Source organism: Sardina pilchardus, chromosome 21 (assembly GCF_963854185.1).
Source record: "Sardina pilchardus chromosome 21, fSarPil1.1, whole genome shotgun sequence".
Lineage (NCBI taxonomy): Eukaryota > Metazoa > Chordata > Actinopteri > Clupeiformes > Clupeidae > Sardina > Sardina pilchardus.
The window spans coordinates 1,383,361-1,400,660 of NC_085014.1; the positions used below are offsets into that span (position 1 = coordinate 1,383,361).

The 17,300-nt window shown below is 45.0% G+C and overlaps 1 protein-coding gene across 1 annotated transcript; it reads left to right on the forward strand.

Annotated features, from left to right (window-relative positions):
* The first annotated feature begins 2,267 nt into the window (after positions 1-2,267).
* Positions 2,268-10,397, forward strand: LOC134069452 (nuclear factor 7, brain-like). Its single transcript, XM_062525416.1, has 6 exons — positions 2,268-2,657; positions 3,031-3,126; positions 7,690-7,920; positions 8,781-8,803; positions 9,190-9,311; positions 9,823-10,397. The coding sequence occupies exons 1-6, from the start codon at positions 2,268-2,270 to the stop codon at positions 10,395-10,397; spliced, it is 1,437 nt and encodes a 478-aa protein (XP_062381400.1).
* The last annotated feature ends 6,903 nt before the right edge of the window (positions 10,398-17,300 follow it).

A 17,300-nucleotide genomic window follows, 5' to 3' on the forward strand; every position in this document is an offset into this window, starting at 1 on the left:
TCAGCACCACCTGCCCTGATACTCCTCTTAGGCTCCTGCACATGAGGATCTCTGTAGACCTCCAGTCAGCCATGGGAATCAACAGATCAAAATGTTCTCTTAAATGGTAGAGGCAGCTGAGTGTACACACACACCACCTCCACTACACCTGCTTCTGGTTGATGAGGAACACCCAAGCACGACACACACACACACACACACACACACACACACACACACACACACACACCACCTCCACTACACTTGCTTCTGGTTGATGAGGAGCACAGACACACACACACACGGACACACAGGCGCACACACACACACACACACACACACACACACACACACACACACACCACCAGGTGTGTCTGTTTAAGAGGAGAGTGAATCAGGAAAGTGGAACTTAGTTCAACAGTGGAAATGAGTGGAATTGACGTCTGTTGAGTGTAAGTGACTTGCTGTTGCAGTACATCAGTCCTGGTATCTGTCAGCTTAGCTTTGTTCTATTTAGGCTAACCACAACATAATAGAGATGCTACTACTGCTATTTGTATTTATGTTAGTTTTAGTTTATTTTTTGTGATTAGTACTATTAGTAATCGATCATGTATATGTTTATTATGCAGCGGCTAAACGAGATGTCTGGCAGGAAAGAAACATTTTACATTCCACATAAGTGGTAATGAGTTCTATTGAAAGTCAAGTTCATTCTGCAACATTTAACGTCAGTTCAGTTGGTATCTCTTATCTCAATTCTATTCAGATTCCTCACCTACACAAATGTGATGTGATTTAAAGTTATACCTAGTGAATGTGTATTATTTTAAAAGTTTATGTTTTTGCGATTAATGCCGCTGGCTAGTCATTTGTTGTCATCATTTGTGGTAGCCTACGCTGTATGCTGACTATTTTTCTTCATTGAATCTCTGCTCATCTGTAGAGAGTGTGTGTTTTTGAAGTTCATTGAAGTTTGAATTTAAATTCAGTTTAAGCCAAGCCAATCACAATTCCTGTTGTATTGTTAATTAAAACATTGACTTGCACAGGCTGACACCTGGGTGCTCTTCTGTTGAATATGAGTTGGGTCATCGAGGTCTGTTCATGTGCTGTATGGCGAAATAAAACTGTTATGTGAATGTGAAGCAAAATACAGCTCTTCCTTTCAGTCTTTGTTTGCTATCTTATAGGTGGCTATAAGTACAGTATATCTTCAGTTAGTGGAGCACAACATTTCAAAGCTGTGTCCCTCTGGGAATCGTTGACTGGGCATAAATACTGTATCTGTCATACTGTATGTGCAGCAGCCGAAGTAGATGAGCTAAATGATGTTTTGACAGGAAAGAGTAGGCCTACATTCCACAAATGTTGTAGCCTAATACGTCAATAATTTCAAATCAATTTTATTTTGCAGGTGTGGTTAAGACCAGCCATAGGCCTACATTGTAATTGATATCTGTTTTTATTTATCTAGATTCTTTTCAGATTTCTCATCACAAAATGAGAAGCTATCCTACATTGTGAATACTTTGGCAAATGATCAACAAATCATCACACTTCATACAGTCAGTGCTCGAGGGAATGCGTTTTAGAATGTCCCATAAATGAGTGGCCCCTCGTGTAATGGCATGATACTACAAGTGAGCAATGTCGAGGAAAACCACAGGATTTTTGATAGGATTTGCGTGGTTGATTGCCGTTTTACACATGGAAGGCAAGAAGAGAAAGGTTAGCGGAGCGTCTATTGTTATTGCTGGACGGGAACTACCAGCTAGTCAAATGTTGGTCGGTAATCACTGGAACCGTAGGCCTATATATTGTAATCATTCTTACAAAGTGCCCGGTTTTCCAATTGTTTTATTACCTGTGGTAGGCCTATTAGGTTGACATTGTGTATAGCCTACTTCCTTATCTAAATGTATGAGGCTATTGGAGTGCTATGATATCCAGATACATGCCCTTCCGTACCCAAGTTACACTATTTTTTACAGTCTATGGTTACACGCAGTTGCGAATCATTTGAGTCGGGCCGGTGCGGTCAGAATTTTCCCGGTGGATTTTAGTCTATGATTTTAGTGCCCCACCCCGCCCCTGTCAGCCAGCAATGATCGATTTGTTTGGTTGACATCACCATGGAAATCACAGACAAAAAAAGAGGTTCTTGAAGCCTCATCCAGTCCTGGTGGTGGCGGTAGCGTGCCCTTTTATCCGAACGAACGGGGTGATAAAGCACGCGACTGAACCGGACTGAACAGTGAAAGCGTGGCAGCCGACCGGGAACAAGAATGGCCTCAAAACGTCCTTTCCCCGAGGACAACCTGAGTTGTCCGGTGTGTCTAGATGTGTTCCAAGACCCCGTTATCTTGACGTGCTCACACAGCATGTGTAGAAGTTGTGTGGAGCAGTCCTGGGAGGGGAAGTTATCGAGGGAATGTCCAGTGTGCAGGGCCTCGGCATCGAACGACCCACTCGTCCCTAATCTTATTTTAAAGAAACTGTGCACAAGCTTGAAAGAGAGAAAAAGAACAGCTACAGAAGGGCAGTGCGGTCTGCACAACAAACAACTGAATCTCTTCTGTGTCGACACTGAAGAGCTTGTGTGTTTGGACTGCATAGACTCCACAACAGCCACTTCCAGATTTCGTCTCGTGGATAAAGTCTCCATTAATATGAAGGTGAATTTGATTGATGTCAGAATGTGGACAACATGAAGCTACCATACATTTTGTTAATGAGGACTTCTTTCTGCCAAACGCACACACACACACACACACACACACACACACACACACACACACACACACACACACACACACACACACACACCAGGGATGGAAATTAGCACCAGCCACCAGCCAAATGCTGGTAAAATGTGAGAGTGGCTGGTAGATTTCAGACACAAAGTCATATTTTAACATTTAGTGGCTGGTTAATTTCACCAGAAATCTGCTATTGGCTGATAGATTGTCACATTTTCAAATTTTAATTTCCACCCCTGACACACACACACACACAAACACACTTATTATGGTTCGTTGTCCATTTCAGAAAAAACTCAGGGAACGGCTCACCTCCCTGCAGAAGAAGATGAATCGTTTTAATAAGGCCAAAAAGGAGTCTGTTAAGACAGGTGGATACATTAAGGTAACAATATAATGAATATTAATGTTTTTAATAATGCCTAACAATTATCTGTTAATACGGGCAAACACATTAAGGCAACAGCATAAAGAATGTTTAGGAAACCGGCGTATAATACGATTGCTGAACACATGGTAATGTGGGTCCCATTTAGAAGTGTCCATTTCACTTATCGCCACGAGGTGGCAGTACAGTCCGCTTTAGCATAGAGCTCCACAGTCCCACCCACAGCCTTGCCCGGAAGTAAAAATCCAATACAATTTCTCCAAAGCCATCGATATCTCAAAGTTACGACAGCCGTTGACTTCCATGTTAAAGCCAGATTAGAGCGGTCACGTGGTTAGTGGGTAGACTCAGTAGTTCCCTCGGTCCCTGGTTTACTACGGGATTGACAGCAGCGATCGCATTAATATTTACGGTAAATACTCGATGAAAATTACTATAAACTGCATTTCCACATACATATATATTACTCAATGAAAATGCATTATTATGCACACGACTATAAGTCATGTAGAAAAGTCTTATTATAACACCTGAGATATTCATTCATTCTCAATGGAATAGTTCCCGGATGTGCCGCCATTGTTTGTACACGGGAGTCAATGGTAGTGTCGCAACTTTGAGATATCGATGGCTTTGAATTTCTCCATTGACAACTGGAGAATAAGCCATAAAATCATAACCGTCCATGGTAGACTTAAAACCAGCTATGATGTGACTGAGCGATTATACCGGCTCATATAGATGTCAAAAGTTAATGGGGCATCAACCTTGTTTTGAGAAAACAATGTTTTATTCACGATTTAACAAGAGAGTACTACACTACCCGACACCCTAACGTGTAAAACTGGTGAAAGCAGAGCCTTTGATTGGTAGAGATCGCCGTTGCCATGGCAATCCCAAACAAACTGTTCTCAACTTTTCCCGCGCCTATCGTCCAGCTATCGTCTTGCTGGAACTTCAAAACTTAAAATGGCTGCAGGCAGGGTGGGAATTAGACCAAGGCCATGCGGCCATGGCCGCCGTTGCCCTACACTTTGGCCTTGATGCCCCGTGAAAAAAACCCCATCATGCGGCCACAGTGGCCTTTATGCCCCTGACTTAGGGTTACCAACCATTCAGTACGGAATCGTCCCGTATTTGACACATAAAAGTCTTGTTCCGTATTGAACTGATACGGAACGCTCTTTGCTCTTTGATTGAAATTAGGTCCGTGCTTCACCTGATAATTTGCTGCGCAATTGATCACACAATCGCGGACCGACAGAAAAAGAAAGCAAACGTTACTGCAATCAGGAAGAAATGCTAGCTAATTCGATGTGATTAAACATAGAGCCATACGATTAAGTAGTGGTATGAGCTTTCATTGAATGCATGTGTGCGCGCGTTTGCGTGACAGAAACTGAAACTACATGATAACGTTAGTGTCAAAGCTCTGCTTCAACCTGTCGGAAGGTTATTTAATTATTCAACAACATTTAATAGAGCAACGTGGATTCCCGCAACTTCCATACAAACAGCGCAAACATTGTTTAGCATTGACTGTTGTTTACCGGTAGTCAAATATGAATGTAGCCTAGTCTTTCATTTAAAGATCTCCAGATTTACGCCTATCTGCACGGCCGTTTACCATAGACAAACGTTGGTATTGTGTTTTCTTACATTCAGGCATTCAAATTAAATTTCATTATAAACCATATCATTTTATTTCTCCATTTGCCTACCAGAGTGTAGCCGTTTTCAGACAGCGGTGTATTTTCGCAATGTTCACGGACTTTTGCTTTCAACAAATACCCTATGCGTCATGTCAGAATGTCCGCTATCGTCAGAAATGCGGCAGGTAATTATCGCAGAATGTGCAGAAACCTGTCTGAAAACGGCTTATGATGCTTGCACGAGGGAAACATCCCAAAACAATAGCACCCATATTTGCTGTTGTTTTCAGAAGTATCTCTCATGCAAACATGCAAAAGAATGAACTGTAAATTATATCTATCTATCTTACATTAGTATAGCCTAAAGCAGACCGCTGATGTGCATAGTTCACAAATTTTTTGTAAACAATTTTGGCACAAACATTGACTGCTTTGAAGTGAAAGTGCATGTTTAACAATATAGCATAATACTAATTGTGATATGATAATCATAATGATGATTTGATGAGAGGTGGGGTGAGGTAGGCTATGTGTAGGTGGGCCCTATGACCCCAAAGTCTGCCATGATTGGGCCTCAACTTAAAGAAGTTTGAGGCTGCGTTAGTGTTTCTCAAAGCCTACAGAGGCTAGAGGGTCTATGTATTTGTGTCGAGATAACCCTGAAATGTAAAACCATCGAATTTTACTCAGTGGCCTTTGTGCCCTATCATGTGGCCTTGGTGCCCCTAAAAAAAAAAGAAGGTGAAGGCCAAATGGCCTTGCCCCTAAAATGACGAAATTCCCACCCTGGCTGCAGGGCTGTCAGGACCGATGTGTGGTCTTCCGAAAAAGAACGGTTTTCTCATCTTGAAGGTTGAATTTACTCAATGGAAACGGTAGGAAGTAATCATCTTCTTTTCTCAGATTAATATGGAACCATGTTAAACTATCGTTAGGCTGCAAATGTTGGAAATGTGTGTACGTTTGCAAAGCATCACAGGATTTGAGTTCTCTAATTTCTCTCGGAATTTAAGATATGTACACAGTCTTGTACCTTTCGCTTTTTTTACATTTTCTGTTTTAAATTTTTTCACTCGAAATTATAAGTTATATGCTTATGAGTTACATCGTAGCTGGTTAGCCTAAGGCACAGGTGTCAAACTCAAGGCCCGCGGGCCAGATGCGGCCCGCCACGTCATTTCATATGGCCCGCGAGAGCTTTAAGGGTTTGATACAGTATGTGGCCCGCGAGAGCTTAAAAGGTCCGATACAGTTTTTGCGTATAGGCAATACACTGCAATACAATGCACGCATGTGAGACTGACAGGGAGGCAACATCAACCACCTTCCTCTATGATCAGTGCAACTGGCTACATCAGATGTGATAGCAACGTGTACGTGTGAAAACAAAATAGACCAGTATTCTAAACTATTTTAGCGAACGGAGCGCCTAAATTACGCGCTCGGTTTAGCCAGCCTGTGAAACGCATGATTGTTTGAAGTGCGTGTGCTTCTTTGAGAGGGGAATCGATGTAAATTGTAAACTACGTGATACGTTTACGTCTACGTTTAAAAGGCATGTATAATTGTGTGTAGTCTTATTATCCAAAAAATCCAGCTCCAAATCCTTGCTAATCGAGCAAGTGATTGTTTGGCCAAAAGCGAAAATAAGCCTATTCTGACCGAGAAGAGGTGCATTCATATCAGGCAAGCAGAGGTATGCTAGAAGTTTGTAGTAATCGCCCTGTTGCTTTGCATTTTCATTTCAGTTTAAAACGAACAACATAGAATCCACACAACACCTTGTGTATGGAACGGTGTAGGCTAGTGACGCATTTCATATGGATGCACTTTTTGACATGACAGTTAGCCTACTCGTTTGCATCACTTGCTAGATGTAAAACTGCATTTCGTTACTGGTATTTCACTCTTGCAATGACAGTAAAGTTGAATATACTCGAATCTAAAAACACAGAAATATGGAAAAAAAAAAGAATCCATGGCATGATCTCTTCCTGACTGACCAGTGACCCTCATTGAAAAGTCAAACTGTATGGAACTGACAGTGTTTTGTTTTTACAAAACATAACAATAATTAAAAAAGAACATGTCATGCTGATACCTTTTGCTCTTCTCGATTTTAGAAGTTTTACCGATGCTAAAGATTTTGTGGCTGGTGCTACAAATCAAGTTACATCTGGCCCTTTGAGGGCAACCATTGGGCTGATGTGGCCCTCGGTGAAAATGAGTTTGACACCCCTGGCCTAAGGCATGGTCTAAAACTCTTTATATCTGGATTTTTCCAGAAGTCAATGGGAGAAATGAATGAGAAATGTATGTTCCGGGCAAGCACCTCTCTATAGGAGGGGCGGGACTGTGGAGCTCTATTGCGGCACTTTGATGGATACTGTCAGTTACAGAACGAGAAAGATCACCTCCTTGAAGGCACACAGTAGACTAGGCTACATCAGAGCCTACTTTTGTTTTCATCAAGCTGGGCCCAAAGATGATGGCCACTGCATGATATCAGCTCAACTCGAAGTCATTTCAACACTGACATGGTGGTGTGTCAAAGTAGACTAAATCAATGTAAATGAACTAACTAACTAACTAACTAACAAACAATAAAGGACTTAATTACACACAAGCTACTATTTCACTGACTATAAAAATAACTATGTAGGAAGCTTAGAACCCAGAATTGACCTGCACACTACAAAAGTGCTCCAAATTCAACACAAATCACTCAATACACTTGGAGGAGTTCTTTGTCCTTGTAGCTAACTTTACTGTTCATTATAATGAACGATCCGATTAGTTACATAACTTGGATATCATGGGGGTTTCCTATTTTTTGATCCCCCCCCCCCCCCCCTCTCCCCTCCATGGTGTGTGTGATCATCCCACTGATGCCATGTGTTCATTGCAGACACAGGCTGACGACACAGAGCAGAAGATCCGTGCGGAGTTCCGTAGTCTCCACCTGTTCCTCGAGGAGGAGATGATGACCAGGATAGATGCGCTGAGGGCTGAGGAGCGTGAGAGGGCTCTCCGGCTCGGAGAGAGAACGGAGACGCTGGGGAGGCAGATCGACACCATCTCGGAGAAGATCCAGGCCATCGAGGAGCAGTTGGAGGCTTCAGACACCTCAGTCGTGCTGGTGAGAGACAGTCTCTGATAGTCCTTTTCTACCGATGGAGAATCAGTTCCGTTTCCGTTCACAAACCAACATCTGAACAGCCAATCAGAACCCATCACATTTTAGCCATCACATTTATTAACACGAGGAGAGACTTTTTTATATCGTTAGTCGGTGTGAACGCTTTTATCGTTGTGGTTCTAGTTCTGGTTCTAGGTGTGAACGCTTTTATCGTTGTGGTTCTAGTTATGGTTCTAGTTATGGTTCTAGGTGTGAACGCTTTTATCGTTGTGGTTCTAGTTATGGTTCTAGTTATGGTTCTAGGTGTGAACGGCCTTTAAAGACAGAAATGAAAGGGTTATGGACACCGGTGCTGACATGAGTGTGGTGCATTCCGCTTTCATCATTCGACTGCTTAGACAACATTATTCTCAATGCAATCCTATGTATTGTATCCTATCCTATCCTATACAATTGTATCCTATCCTATACAATACACACCGATGTCGAACTCTGCCGCTACCTCTGCTGGTGTGTGGGGTTGTGTTGTAGGTAAGCACTTGTGTTGTAGGAAGCGCTACTCACAACTAGTCTTGCTGATCCTACGGCCAATTGCACTCATTGATGCACTTATTACACTCATTGATGCACTTATTGTGTTTTTTTGTTTGTTGTTGTGAATTTGTTGTTAGAACTGCTCTTGAATATTTAAAATGTTTTTATCATCTGGTAAGCCGCTTTGGTTAAAAAGCATCAGCCAAATGTAATGTAATGTAATGTAAGTCATGTAGTGTAATGTAGTGTAATGTAGTGTAATGTAATGTAATGTAATCTAAAAACAATGATGCCTAATCTGTTTACACCTGTTTTCTGTTATACAGAATTACAAAACCACTTTGGACAGGTGAGAAATCACTCTCCCCTCTCTCTCTTTCTTTCTCTTCATTCCTCCCCCTCTCTCTCTCCCTTTCTCGTCATTCCTCCCTCTCTCTCTCTCTCTCTCTCCCTTACTTCCTCAGTCTTTCTCTCCTTCCCTTTTCTATTTTACAGAATTACAAAGCCACTTTGCATAGGCGACCTCTCTCTCTCTCACTCTCTTTCTCTCTCTCTCTCTCACCCTTCTTCTCTCAATTCCTCCCTTGTTCTCTCTCCCTCCCTTCCTCCCTCTCTTTCTCTCTCCCTGGTTCCCTCCCTCTCCCACTCCTTCCCTGACTCCCTCCCTCTCCCTCTCTATCAACCCAAACCCCAACCCAAACCCACGGCAGCACTGACTCCTGAATGTTGTTCCAGAGCCCAGTGCACACTGCAGGACCCAGAGAGGGTTTATGGGGCTCTGGTCGATGTGGCAAAGCACCTGGGCAACCTGAAGTACAACGTCTGGGAGAAGATGACGGATTCAGTTATTCAATACAGTGAGTACTAATGCGCTGTGCGCTGTAATTGTGAAGGCTGTTCAGTCTGCATTTTTCTAATCTGTGTCTAGCCCTTAGAGGGATATTCCGCCATTTTTGGAAATGCGCTCATTTTCCACCTCCCCTCGAGCAAAACAATCTATATTTACCTTGTTCCCGTTCATCCAGCCATTCTGTGAGTCTGGCGATACAACTTTTAGCTTCAGCCTAGCATAGATCATTGAAACGGATTAGACCATTAGCTTCTCGCCTGCTAGCTTCATGCTCAAAAGTGACTAAGATTTCTGGTCATTTTTCCATATGCGTTATAGAAGATGGAAGGGCAATGAACTGAGCTGAGAAACTCATGTACTGCGCACTCTGTTTCTCTTACTAAATGTACCATGAGATGATGGAGATCAACAGATCGTGCATGCCACCCCCCACCCCCCCCCCCCCCACCCCCCCCCACACACACACACACACACACACACACACACACCCCTCTCTCTCTGTATTTATTTTTCTGCAGCTCCTGTGATCCTGGACCCCAACACGGCGTTCCCACGCCTCATCCTCTCGGACGACCTGACGGCGTTCCGATTCGGCATATGGGAGCCGGTGGGACGGCAGCTCCCTGATAACCCTCGACTCGATAACTCAATTGGTGTGCTGGGCTCCGAGGGCTTCCGGTCTGGCGTGCACCGCTGGGTAGTGGACGTCCACGACAGCGAGGCGTGGCTGCTGGGTGTGATGGAGGAGTCTGCAGAGGGGCAGGGAGGCGTTCCAAGTTACCTGTTCCTGGACATGGAATACCCGGGAAGATACCGCGCGTGCTCTCCAGAGGGGTCGGTGAAGGTCAGACTGCGCAGGGAGCTGATGAGGGTCACGGTGACGCTGAATTGTGAGGCGGGAAAGCTGACCTTCACCAATAGCATGGACAATAGCAGCATACACACCATCCAGCACACCTTCACCCAAACAGTGTTCCCGTTCTTCAGCACCACCTGCCCTGATACTCCTCTTAGGCTCCTGCACATGAGGATCTCTGTACACCTCCAGTCAGCCATGGGCATCAACACATCCAAATGTGCTCTTAAGTGGTAGAGGCAGCGGAGTGTAACTGGACCACTAGACTACACTAGACTGGACTGGACCACTAGACTATACTAGACTGGACGACCACTAGACTACACTAGACTGGACTGGACCACTAGACTACACTAGACTGGACTGGACCACTAGACTACACTAGACAGTCAGCCATGGGCATCAACACATCCAAATGTGACCTTAAGTGGTAGAGGCAGCAGAGTGTAACTGGACCACTAGACTACACTAGACTGGACTGGACCACTAGACTACACTAGACTGGACGACCACTAGACTACACTAGACTGGACTGGACCACTAGACTACACTAGACAGTCAGCCATGGGCATCAACACATCCAAATGTGACCTTAAGTGGTAGAGGCAGCAGAGTGTAACTGGACCACTAGACTACACTAGACTGGACTGGACCACTAGACTACACTAGACAGTCAGCCATGGGCATCAACACATCCAAATGTGACCTTAAGTGGTAGAGGCAGCAGAGTGTAACTGGACCACTAGACTACACTAGACTGGACTGGACCACTAGACTACACTAGACTGGACGACCACTAGACTACACTAGACTGGACTGGACCACTAGACTACACTAGACAGGACTGGACCACTAGACTACACTAGACTGGACTGGACCACTAGACTACACTAGACTGGACTGGACCACTAGACTACACTAGACAGTCAGCCATGGGCATCTACAGATCAGAGTGTCTTAAATGGTAGAAGCAGATTTGACATCCAGTGACCACGGGAGTGCTGTTTGTTTGTTTATTGAAGTGTTTGCTGAGGAAGACTCAGGCAGGTTTGTTCTGTGTAAAATGTGATGTTACATGTTAGAGGCAGCAGAGTGTGACAATTTGACCCCCAGTGACAACGTTTGTTTGTCTGTTTGTTTGAGTGTTAACTGAGGAAGACTCAGGCAGGTTTGTTCTTTGTCCTGCGGAAAATAAAATAAGGAATTAAAAACAGCACGTTTGAATGTGAGCTACTTTGTACACGCTCATCTCTTCCCATTCTGTTGATGACGGCCTTTTTGACTGGTATTGGCTATTAATAATAACATGTTACCAGTGGCAGTGGCTGATGTTAACCTGTTGCATCGTGTATCAAATCTACACTAGTTACACAGGACTCGACCCCCATTTTAGACGTGAACTACGACAAACTATCTCGCTCTGCCTTAGCAATCTTTGATATGACCTCACATACACAGAAAACGTTAAAACATGTCCTAAAAAAAATTAAAATTGTTTGGAAAATACTGTATGTTGCATAAACAACAGCATATGTAGACAATAGGCATGTGACCAGCGTTAACTGCAACCTACACATTTAGAGGGCACAACATTTCTCTCCCATTATCATCTGCTCCTAGAGCAGGCCTATTCAACATCATTATCATCTGCTCCTAGAGCAGGCCTATTCAACATCATTATCATCTGCTCCTAGAGCAGGCCTATTCAACACCATTATCATCTGCTCCTAGAGCAGGCCTATTCAACATCATTATCATCTGCTCCTAGAGCAGGCCTATTCAACACCATCTGCTCCTAGAGCAGGCCTATTCAACATCATTATCATCTGCTCCTAGAGCAGGCCTATTCAACACCATTATCATCTGCTCCTAGAGCAGGCCTATTCAACACCATTATCATCTGCTCCTAGAGCAGGCCTATTCAACACCATCTGCTCCTAGAGCAGGCCTATTCAACATCATTATCATCTGCCCCTAGAGCAGGCCTATTCAACATCATTATCATCTGCCCCTAGAGCAGGCCTATTCAACATCATTATCATCTGCTCCTAGAGCAGGCCTATTCAACATCATTATCATCTGCTCCTAGAGCAGGCCTATTCAACACCATTATCATCTGCTCCTAGAGCAGGCCTATTCAACATCATTATCATCTGCTCCTAGAGCAGGCCTATTCAACACCATTATCATCTGCTCCTAGAGCAGGCCTATTCAACACCATCTGCTCCTAGAGCAGGCCTATTCAACATCATTATCATCTGCTCCTAGAGCAGGCCTATTCAACACCATTATCATCTGCTCCTAGAGCAGGCCTATTCAACACCATCTGCTCCTAGAGCAGGCCTATTCAACATCATTATCATCTGCTCCTAGAGCAGGCCTATTCAACACCATTATCATCTGCTCCTAGAGCAGGCCTATTCAACATCATTATCATCTGCTCCTAGAGCAGGCCTATTCAACACCATCTGCTCCTAGAGCAGGCCTATTCAACATCATTATCATCTGCTCCTAGAGCAGGCCTATTCAACACCATTATCATCTGCTCCTAGAGCAGGCCTATTCAACATCATTATCATCTGCTCCTAGAGCAGGCCTATTCAACATCATCTGCTCCTAGAGCAGGCCTATTCAACACCATTATCATCTGCTCCTAGAGCAGGCCTATTCAACACCATCTGCTCCTAGAGCAGGCCTATTCAACACCATCTGCTCCTAGAGCAGGCCTATTCAACATCATTATCATCTGCTCCTAGAGCAGGCCTATTCAACACCATTATCATCTGCTCCTAGAGCAGGCCTATTCAACATCATTATCATCTGCTCCTAGAGCAGGCCTATTCAAAACCATTATCATCTGCTCCTAGAGCAGGCCTATTCAACACCATTATCATCTGCTCCTAGAGCAGGCCTATTCAACACCATTATCATCTGCTCCTAGAGCAGGCCTATTCAACACCATCTGCTCCTAGAGCAGGCCTATTCAACATCATTATCATCTGCTCCTAGAGCAGGCCTATTCAACACCATCTGCTCCTAGAGCAGGCCTATTCAACATCATTATCATCTGCTCCTAGAGCAGGCCTATTCAACATCATCTGAAATGTATAACATTCACACCAAATTTATGTCATTGCTCATATTTTTTTAATTAAATCCGTGAAACTAGTCTGGATATCACCATACTAAGCTCAGTCTTTAGTTTGGCGTATTCTAGTTTCTTTTCCGGTGTGTAGCGTTGTAGGCTAGCGACATGCATATTGCACACTGCACCGTGAAAACTGAGGTGACGTGTTGAAGCGCATAGAGGCCGTCGTGTAAGTGTAGGTGTGGGCGGCATGGGGGGGGGGCTCGGTGCGGCCACAGTAGGATCGGTAAATACGCCATCAGTCCAGCAGGGAGTGTTCCACAACAGTAATGAACACAACAAAGTGCTAACAGTGGGTCAGATTTGAGCCTGTTTAGTCAAAGTTGTGAGAGTGCTCATTTCAATTAGTGTAGGCTATGTTCATTGAATGGCAGAAGCTAGTGTCGTTCCGGATTTTCAATTTTACATTCATCTATCATGGAGTTTTACATCTCAGGTCAAATAAACTAGAAGTGGATGCAGTCATTGGGCCCATTGGGCCTAACTCCATCTGTTTGGGCAGTTTAGGGGCAGCCATCGGGCCTAATGAGGTTCCTGAGGAGGTCATTATTTTATAAACAACACCGTGTTGGGTGGCAAAATAAGTGTATCAGCCTGTCACTTCATGCCTAGAAATACACCCTTGAGTTGAGACTTGAGTTTAATGTTGGCCTGAGGAAGATCCCACTGGAGGATCCAAACGTTGCCTTGTACGTAGTTAATATAAAGTGTATTTTTGGAGCTTGCCCAGTGTGCGGACCAATCCATTACATTGTCTACCACTTTTGTCCGGCACCTGGATTATTGGTTCTGTGGATGTGCGCACCTCAACCAAACGCCTCAGTTTAATGTAGCCATTAGAAACCGTCACTATGGAAGACAACTCATCACCTGGTGAACTGAACTACACACACACAAACACACACACACTCAGAGGCTGGCTAATTAAGCTGCACTGAAGAGTGAATCTGATTGGATGGTTGCTGTGGTTGTTGGCTCTGTGGAATGTGCTTGTTTCCACGGGGATGGCTAGTTATGGGAGCAGGGTCAGTGTGACCGAGAGGAGGAAGGGACACCAGACCAGTCCCCGCGCCATCTTACACACACACACACACACACACACACACACACACACACACACACACACACACCATACACACACATACCACACACACCATACACACACACACACACACACACACACACACCATGCCCACACACCACACAACACCCACACACCACACACACACACACACACACCACACACACCATATACACACACACTTTACTCCGTCACCTCCACTACTGCGTCCTACAGGTGAGGGTGGGAACAGGTGAGGGTGGGAACAGGTGACATGGTACCAGGTGTGAGCCAGACCAAAGCGGATCCAGCCTGCGGTGGGGTGCATTCTGGGAAGGTCCCATCCTAACTCCAGCAGCCCTGTGTGTGAGTCTGAGTGGACGGACACTGACCCAGCAACAAACACACACACACACACACACACACACACACACACACACACGGACACTGACCCAGCAAAAGATACTACAGATGCACACACACACACACACACACACACACACACACACACTGACCCAGCAAAAGATACTACAGATGCACACACACACACACACACACACACACCTGCTAGGACATGGTCAGATTGACAGGAACACTGTTGATTTATGTCTGTCTGTATGTCTATGTCTATATCTGTCTGTCTGTCTGTCTGTCTTTGTCTGTCTGTGTCTGTGTCTGTCTGTCTGTCTGTCTGTCTGTCTGTCTGTCTGTCTGTCTGCCTGTCTGTCTGTCTGTCTGTCTGTCTGTCTGTCTGTCTATGTGTCAGTCTGTCTGTAGCTTCTTGCCGTCCACAGACTGGATGAAGTCTAAATAATGAGGGGATCTTCACAGCCAGTGCAACCTACAGGAGGATACGCACACACACACACACACACACACACACACACACACACACACACACACACACACACACACACGCTCTCACACCACCTCTCAGGTCTTTTGTGCTATTCACCAGGTAGGCACGCTCGTTTTTGATCTCTGAATGCGATGTCATGGCAACGGGCTTGACTGTCCTCTCTGCCCACCCCCTCACAGAACCAATCAGCATTCCTGAATTCCTGAGGACCCGGCAACCACAGCCAATCAGCAATCAGCATTCCTCAGGCCCCGGCAACCACAGCCCATCAGCATTCCAGTGTCCACAGCGACAGGAGCCACGGATGGTCCTCTCCTCCCTGGTCATCTCTCTCATCCCTCTCTCCTCTCCTCTCCCCCTTCTCTCCTCTTTCTCCCCCATTCCCAAACAGCAACACTAACACTGGGAGCGCCAGGACTGTGTGGAGTGGCCCTGCTGCGGCTGCCTCTGATGCAGAAGGTATTTCTAGCGCCTAGTGCAATGGTCAGCCGCACATGCTCCATTTCCACAGGAAATGTGTAAACACACTGCTATCACACAAACACACTGAAATGTGTAAACACACTGCTATCACACAAACACACTGAAATGTGTAAACACACTGCTATCACACAAACACACTGATCCCAGGAAATGTGTAAACACACTGCTATCACACAAACACACTGATCCCAGGAAATGTCTTGTGTCAAGGAGTGGAGATGAAAATGTGCACTACATGTTGAATAAGGGTTGTTACACTTGGCTACCATACTTCTCCAGAAGTGTAATCAATGTGCTTAACTGAATGTATTGAGCCGTACCTGTAACCACACCAATGTTGGCCACTCTGTCATGTGCAGACACTAGGTGGGGATCAGCTCAAATGCGCTCCGCTCTGGGAGATAACCAAGTTCAGCGCTCAGCTCCTGCATGGCTAGCGTAACGCTGAAGAGTCCGACTGCTCTGCTGCCGTAGCAACTGATGGAGAATCTGCCACTGGCTGCTGGGCCGTGTGATCGCTAATGGAACCTAAATGGAACACGTCTGCTGAGAACTGCAGGTCAGATGGGCTTAGCTCTCTTCACTGACACTCATCTGAGCTCTAATTGGTCGCTACCAATCCACGTCATTAGCAGACACTTTTGGACTCTATACTGACACACTCACACCTCCCCAGACACACCGGCAGCGCTGGCACTGTGAGATGCGGCTCAGATGGAGATTGACCTCTGAATGACCTCTGTCCTGTGAAATGCTTCCCAGCTGGGGAATGACCTCTGAATGACCTCTGTCCTGTGTGCCACTTGGCTCCAGGTCACCGTTACAGAACTTAGAACAGAGACTATGGACTCAGAACAGAGATTATGAACTCAGATCAGAGACTATGGACTCAGAACAGAGATTATGAACTCAGATCAGAGACTATGGACTCAGAACAGAGATTATGAACACAGATCAGAGATTATGAACTCAGAACAGAGATTATGAACACAGATCAGAGATTATGAACTCAGAACAGAGACTGACTCAGAACAGAGACTATGGACTCAGAACAGAGACTATGGACTCAGAACAGAGATTATGAACTCAGAACAGAGACTGCAGCGGTGTGAAGTAGAAGTTGCACGTAGTTGCAAGCCGTCACAGAGCATTCAACATGTCTAGTCGCAGTTGCAAGGTTTTAGAACGTCACGGCTCGTCTCATCGTGAGTCTTTGGTCTGAACACTAATAGAGCACAGAGCAGAGAAACACACAGGCCTGTGTTCTGTCCCCATACTGACAGCTGTGTTCTATACTGACAGCTGTGTTCTATACTGACAGCTGTGTTCTGTCCCCATACTGACTGTGTTCTATCCCCATACTGACAGCTGTGTTCTATACCCATACTGACAGCTGTTCTATCCCCATACTGACAGCTGTGTTCTATACTGACAGCTGTGTTCTGTCCCCATACTGACAGCTGTGTTCTATACCCATACTGACAGCTGTTCTATACCCATACTGACAGCTGTGTTCTATACTGACAGCTGTGTTCTGTCCCCATACTGACAGCTGTTCTATACCCATACTGACAGCTGTGTTCTATACTG